Below are 7,106 nucleotides of genomic sequence, written 5' to 3' on the forward strand. Positions count from 1 at the left end.
GCTTTCCTTCATATTGGCGCAGTTGTTTGTTTTTGTTTTTTTTTTATTTTATTTATTTTAACATACTGTTCAGATATGGGTATTGTCACAGACTGCTACATATCACTTTTACTTTTCTTTTTCCAGGAGGAGCTTGTGAGATCAAAGATCATCCATTCCTGAGTGACTTAGACTTTGAAAATCTTCTAAGTCAGAAACCGGAGTATATTCCTCCACCTGTGCCAGACGTGGACACCAGCTTGTTTATTGGTAAGTCAAATGAGTCGTTTTCCCTAATATAGGACAATTTAAATTAATATTAGTAATAAATGGTGACTGTGTTATAGTGAAATCCTCTAATAATACTGCTTTACCTATATCCTCTAAATCATTCTGATATAAACAACCATCTGGTCTCAGAGGATGAGGAGGGCACAAGTGAGGACAATGAGAGCCTTGACTTCCTAAATTTTACATCGTCTTCTGAAAGGCATGCTAAAGTGAGTATGTAATCAATAAATCCAAAATATGAAGGGAAAAAAAAAGCATTTAATTTCTTATTGTCTGGATTTAGCTCTGTGCCATCGCTACCAGGATGAACGATGAGGCTCACAAGTCCCCTCCTGACTGTACCCCGGCATCCAGCACAAACCTCTCTGAAACGTGAGTGATTATGGGATCATTAACCCTTTTCTGACAACTGACATACTATCCCGTCCCCGGGCCCCTATGCCCATGGACGGGATAGTACGTCATAGCGATCAGCGGCGCTCACGTGGTGAGCGCCGATGATTGTGGCCGGGTGTCAGCTGATACCCGGCACTATGTGTCAGAGGCGGTCACGGACCGCCCCCGACACGTTAACCCCTTGTACACTGCGATCAAACACGATCGCAGTGTACCGGGGGTTTAGGGAAGCATCGGCAGGGAGGGGGCTCCCTCCGTGCTTCCCTGAGACCCCCGCAGCAGCGCAATGTGCAGCGCTGCTGCGGGGGCCTCCTTCCCTGCAGGTCCTCGGATCCAAAATGGCGGCGCGGGCCTGCAGGGAGGCGGCTTCCTCATGCCTGCAAAGCGCAGGCATGAGGAAGCCTGCAGCACTGCCTGTGACAGATCGCTGATCTATCACAGCGATCTGTGATGTGACAGATCAGCGATCTGTCACATGACAGTTATGTCCCCCCTGGGACATTGTAATAAAGTTAAAAAAAAAGTGTAAAAATAATTTATTAAAAAAAAAAAAAAATTCCCTAATAAATTCATTTTTTTGGAAATAAAAACAAAACAATAAAAGTACACATATTTGGTATCGCTGCGTCCATAACGACCCGCCCTATAAAACTTTCCCATTAGTTAACCCCTTTAGCGAACCCCTTAAAAAATAAAAAACAAAGCAAAAAATAATGCTTTATTATCATACTACCGAACAAAAAGTGCAATAACGCGCGATCAAAAAGACGGCTATAAATAACCATGGTACCGCTGAAAACGTCATCTTGTCCCTCAAAAAACAAGCCGCCATACAGCATCATCAGTGAAAAAATAAAAGTTATAGCTCGCAGAATAAAGCGATGCAAAAATAATCATTTTATATAAAATTGTTTTTATTGCATAAAAGCGCCAAAACATAAAGACATAAATGAGGTATTGCTGCAATCGTACTGACCCAAAGAATAAAATCGCCTTATCAATTTTACCGCGTGCGGAACGGTGTAAACGCACCTCCCAAAAAAATTCTTGAAATGCTGGTTTTTGTTCATTCTGCGTCCCAAAAATCGGAATAAAAAGCGATCAAAAAATGTCACGTGCCCGAAAACGGTATCAATAAAAATGTCAACTCGTCCCGCAAAAAATAAGACCTCACATGACTCGGGTCAAAATATGGAAAAATTATAGCTCTCAAAATGTGGTGATGCAAAAACTATTTTTACAATAAAAGGCGTCTTTTAGCGTGTGACAGCTGCCAAACATAAAAACCGCCATAAATAGTAAATCAAACCCCCCGTTATCACCCCCTTAGTTAGGGAAAAATAATAAAATTAAAAAAATGTATTTATTTCCATTTTCCCATTAGGGTTAAGGGTGTGTTGGGGTTAGGGTTGGAGTTAGAATTGGGGGTTTCCACTATTTGCGCACATCAGGTGCTCTACAAACGCAACATGGCGTCTGATCTCAATTCCAGCCAATTCTGAGTTGAAAAAGTCAAATGGTGGTCCTTCCCTTCTAAGCTCTGCCATGCACCCAAACAGTGTTTTACCCCCACATATGGGGTATCAGCCTACTCAGGACAAATTGCAAAACAACTTTTGGGGTCCAATTTCTCCTGTTACCCTTAGGAAAATAAAAAATTGGGGGCAAAACCATCATTTTTGTGGGAAAAAAAAATGATTATTTTATTTTCACGCCCGGGCGTTATAAACTTCTGTGAAGCACTTGGGGGTTCAAAGTGCTCACCACACATCTAGATAAGTTCCTTGGGGGTCTAGTTTCCAAAATGGGGTAACTTGTGAGGAGTTTCAACAGTTTAGGCACATCAGAGGCTCTCCAAAGGTGAAATGACACCCGCAGACCATTCCATCAAAGTCTGCATTCCAAAACGTCACTACTTCCCTTCCGAGCCCCAACGTGTGCCCATACAGTAGTTTTCTCCCACATATGGGGTATCAGAGTACTCAGGACAAATTGGACAACAACTTTTGGGGTCCAATTTCTCCTGTTACCCTTGGGAAAATAAAAAAATTGGGGACTAAAAGATCATGTTTGTGGAAAAAATGATTTTTTTTATTTTCACGCCCGGGCGTTATAAACTTCTGTGAAGCCCTGGGAGGTTCAAAGTTCTCACCACACATCTAGATAAGTTCCTTGGGGCGGGTCTAGTTTCCAAATTGTTGTCATTTGTAGGGGTTTCAACTGTTTTGGCACATCAGGGACTTTCCAAACATGGTGTCCGATCTCAATTCCAGCCATAAAAGTCAATTGGCGCTGCTTCCCTTCCGAGCTCTTCCATGTGCCCAAATAGTGATTTACCCCCACATATGGGGTATCAGCGTACTCAGGACAAATTACACAATAACTTTTGGGGTCCTGTTACCCTTGGGAAAATAAAAATTGGGGGTGAAAAGATCATTTTTGTGGAAAAAATATGATTTTTTTTTAATTGTACAGCTGTACGTTTTAAACTTCTGTGAAGCCCTTGTGGGTTCAAAGTTCTCACCACATATCTAGATAAGTTCCTTGGGTGGTCTAGTTTTCAAAATGGGGTCACTTGTGGGGGGTTTCCACTGTTTAGGAACATCAGGGACTCTCCAAATGTGACATGGCGTCCGATCTGCATTCCAGCCAATTTTGCATTGAAAAAGTCAAACGGCGCTCCTACCCTTCTGAGCTCTGCCATGCGCCGAAACAGTGGTTCCCCCCCACATATCAGGTATTGGCATACTCAGGAGAAATTGCACAATAACTTTTGCAGTCCAACTTCTGTTACCCTTGGTAAAATAAAAAAAAATTGGACCTGAAGTAATTTTTTTGTGAAAAAAAGTTATGTTCATTTTTATTTTTAAACATTCAAAAAATTCCTGTGAAGCACCTGAAGGGTTAATAAACTTCTTGAATATGGTTTTGAGCTCCTTGAAGGGTGCAGTTTATAGAATGGTGTCACTTTTGGGTATTTTATATCATATAGACCCCTCAAAGTGACTTCAAATGTGGTGTGGTCCGTAAAAATAAAATGGTGTAAAAATGAGAAATCGCTGGTCAACTTTTAACCCTTATAACTTCCTTCCTAACAAAAAAAAATTTTGGTTCCAAAATTGTGCTGATGTAAAGTAAACATGTGGGAAATGTTACTTATTAAGTTTTTTGTGTATCATATCTCTGTGATTTAAGGGCATAAAAATTCAAAGTTGGAAAATTGCAAAATTTTCGCCAAATTTCCGTTTTTTTTCACAAATAAACACAAGTTATTTGAATGAAATTTTACCACTAGCATGAAGTACAATATGTCCCGAGAAAACAATGTCAGAATCACCGGGATCCATGGAAGCGTTTCAGAGTTATTACCTCATAAAGGGACAGTGGTCAGAATTGTAAAAATTGGCCCGGTCATGAACGTGCAGACCACCCTTGGGGGTGAAGGGGTTAATGCGAGCTCCAGGCTGATATATGTGAATAATATCCAAAGCAGCATACAGCACCCCGTAGTTAGTGGTTATTGTGTTTTTGGCTTTAGAAACCACTGGTGATGACAGCCCATAATTGTGGTTGGTCATGCAATTTTAGTGCTGCCCACAGTGTAGGAGACCTTTAGTACTGTATGCCATACATTCTTGGTAGTTTTCCACTCTGCTCTATCAATGGTAGTTTTGAGGTGTTTTTTTTTTTTTTTTTAAGACAACCTATTCTCTGCTGCGTTTACTTGTGATTTACAGGGCTTTTCTTCCAACCAGGCAGGAAGAATCTGTTTCTGTATCTAATGGAGACAATGCTATAAGCAGCTTGCCATCCTCGTCCCCATTGTCAGGTATGTACAGGTCTACAGCACCAATGTGAATGTTGAATTCCAGGCTCAAATATTTCCACATGGTTTTTCTGCAATGGGTCTCTTATGTTAGTCATGTTTTATGGATCCTAATTACCGTATGTTGACCATGGGCTCATACTGTATTTCATTTTTCATTATCCAATTTATTATAAGGCAGATCATATAAGAATATATTAATGAGTTTTTGTTTTTTACTTTCTGATCAGAATTTCCAGCTCAGGAAGAAAAAAAAATCTCTAATAAATCTGAGTGAGTTCCAGAAAATGTAGAAAAGGGGAAAATGACAAGGTAAATGTGAGAATCTGCTCCATGTTGTGTGATGTCAGTCAGTGAAAATAATTCATGTAGAGCAGATGTCATCTGTCAGTGATGGGATTGTCGCATGTATGGTGGCTGACCGTGATCCCTGACCGCTATATGATGAGATTCGTTTGTCGTCCAGCCACAGTGCCGCCACAGTAGTGTCATGTCATCTGGAGTCCCATCACTTACATTAGATTTATTTCTCATAGGTTCCATCTTCCGTCAGATCTTATCCTGCTGGCGTGGATTATCCGGGATTGCTCGTGTATTTGCAGGTTATCACTGTTCCCCTGGAATCTAAAAGGCAAACCTCCACATCTAGCACCCTAAAGTACAGCAGATCCACCATCACTGCTGGAGTTGTATAGGCGGACCTTCACCAGCTTCCTGTGGTTTGTGACTTACATCTCTACCTGGACATGTTTACTGCCACTGTCACCAGGCTCTTCGGTATTCATGCTGCTTGTCTGATTTGACTTTTACTGATCACCTGGTATCTGACCCTCATCCGTCTATCCTTTTTTTTCTTTTTTTCTTTTTTTTATTATACAAACAATGATAATCTGACATTTTTGACATTGCATACCATCACTTACAGCAATGAAAAAGCATATTAAATAGCTTCTGGATATGGCATGGACTCTCATTTATTAGCACACGAACAAACTACATAGCCCAATAAACTATATAACACGTTAAATTTCTGGTGTCAAAAAGTCCACAGCTTTTATTTAAAATCACATGAGTATAGTAAGTGACAAATAAAATGCTAGGTAAGTATATGCTGAGTCAGACACCATGAGATCTCAGAACTGCCTGCCATACAGCAATCTGCAGGCAGCGATTCAGCACACTCAGACTTGCCACTAGCCTTCTTCAAGGGCTCCAATGACCCTACCAAAGATCCTCATTCCTGTGCTTAACTGCTAAGGGTATGTTCCCATGTTTAGTATTGTGTAGCACAGCCGGCTTTTGAGCACAGGTGATTCCGCATGTGTTCATTGAACTGTGCGGAATCACCGCGTCCCATTACATTGTAAGGCGCGCCGCATGTGTTTTGACGCAGGGAAGCCGGAGGCGTCTCTGCACGCATAGTGGAGATGGGATTTCATGAAATCCCATCCACTATGCTGTAACATCTGGCCGCTGTGGATGTACGCAATGTCCAACCTTCAGCGTTTACTGACTGTGGGAAAATAACCTTAGCGACCCCTGGATTACATTACAATCATATCCTTCAGACTAGTCACCAAATCTCTGCCTATTCACCACCATTGTGTAACCGCTTTTATTAAATTAAATTAAGTTCACCATTACTTGCTGGCCACTTCCACCTGACTCCCCAACCGCAATATCACAGGTGACCATAATATACCAATCTGAATATAAATCACCTTTCATTCTGAATTTTTAATTTTTATTTAATTTATGGATCACCCATGACAGCACCACAAGAGAGGGGATCCGCCCACCAAGAATAGGACACTTGGAGGCCAAAAAGGTGGCACCTCTACCTCGCATCAGTTGGTTGCCTCTCCTTGATGAAACCTGGTCAGGCTTACCTTTGTTCTTGGAAGAAAAAATAGAATAAAGACTGAAATTTCCTTACCAGACCTGGCTGGTCAGTTCAGGCAGGGTTCCTTTCTCTGCCTCTGCAGGATTCCTGAAGGCGCCTAAGGGGGGGCTTTCACGCTTGTATGGACACAAGCTGAGCGTCATCCCCTGACTGGGGATGGACGGCTCTGGCGTGGCTCAGGAGTCGACAGGCATCTGCAAATGCCTGCCCTGTCTTGGATGCCCTTCCTGCAGTGCTGTGTTGTGTGGCCGAAACCAGAAGTGCAGCGCTCCTGGATGACAGAGGCCAGGAGGTGGGTGGTATGAAGAGGCGGTGAATCGACTGGGGGCGCAGGCGATGATTTGGTCAAGAATGCTTCCATTGATGCTGCAGGTGATTCACCCAGAGGCCGAGTGCACCAGAAATGCACACCGGAGGGTGCGTGGATGATGCGGGGAGCCGGTGCCTACTGGGGGGCATGTGGCGGTGACTACGCCAGGAGGCGTGCCTGAAACTGAGCAGGAGCCATGTGACCTGCAAATGTCGGGGTTCCTGGGGAGTACTGGGCCAGCATAAAGGGAAGCTGGCACCTTTGCTTAGGTGCTTCCTAGTTCACCTGTCTCCTTAGTGATATGGAGACTGATTCACAGCAGCGGAAGTCCCAGGAGCGAGTGGTACATCATTGTCCCAGTGTGAGTGGTGGTGGCAGCCAAACCACGGAAAGTCTCGGGG

General features: G+C 42.8%; 1 protein-coding gene across 6 annotated transcripts in view; it reads left to right on the plus strand.

Annotated features, from left to right (window-relative positions):
- The window catches only part of LOC141052269 (microtubule-associated serine/threonine-protein kinase 3-like), a 53,253-nt gene extending 47,800 nt beyond the window's left edge, over positions 1-5,453 (plus strand). For 5 of the 6 annotated variants that reach the window (XM_073549452.1, XM_073549453.1, XM_073549454.1 and 2 more), the window contains 6 exons: positions 127-249; positions 400-479; positions 554-642; positions 4,404-4,495; positions 4,723-4,804; positions 5,029-5,453. In XM_073549452.1, the coding sequence (XP_073405553.1) occupies positions 127-249; positions 400-479; positions 554-642; positions 4,404-4,495; positions 4,723-4,769 (431 nt within the window). In that variant the 3' untranslated portion in view covers positions 4,770-4,804; positions 5,029-5,453. The remainder of the gene's footprint in view (positions 1-126; positions 250-399; positions 480-553; positions 643-4,403; positions 4,496-4,722; positions 4,805-5,028) is intronic. The other variant, XM_073549451.1, reaches the window with a different exon arrangement.
- Positions 5,454-7,106: the final 1,653 nt, after the last annotated feature.

Source organism: Dendrobates tinctorius, unplaced genomic scaffold (assembly GCF_039654945.1).
Source record: "Dendrobates tinctorius isolate UK_male_01 unplaced genomic scaffold, ASM3965494v1 ptg000159l, whole genome shotgun sequence".
Taxonomy (NCBI): Eukaryota; Metazoa; Chordata; class Amphibia; order Anura; family Dendrobatidae; genus Dendrobates; species Dendrobates tinctorius.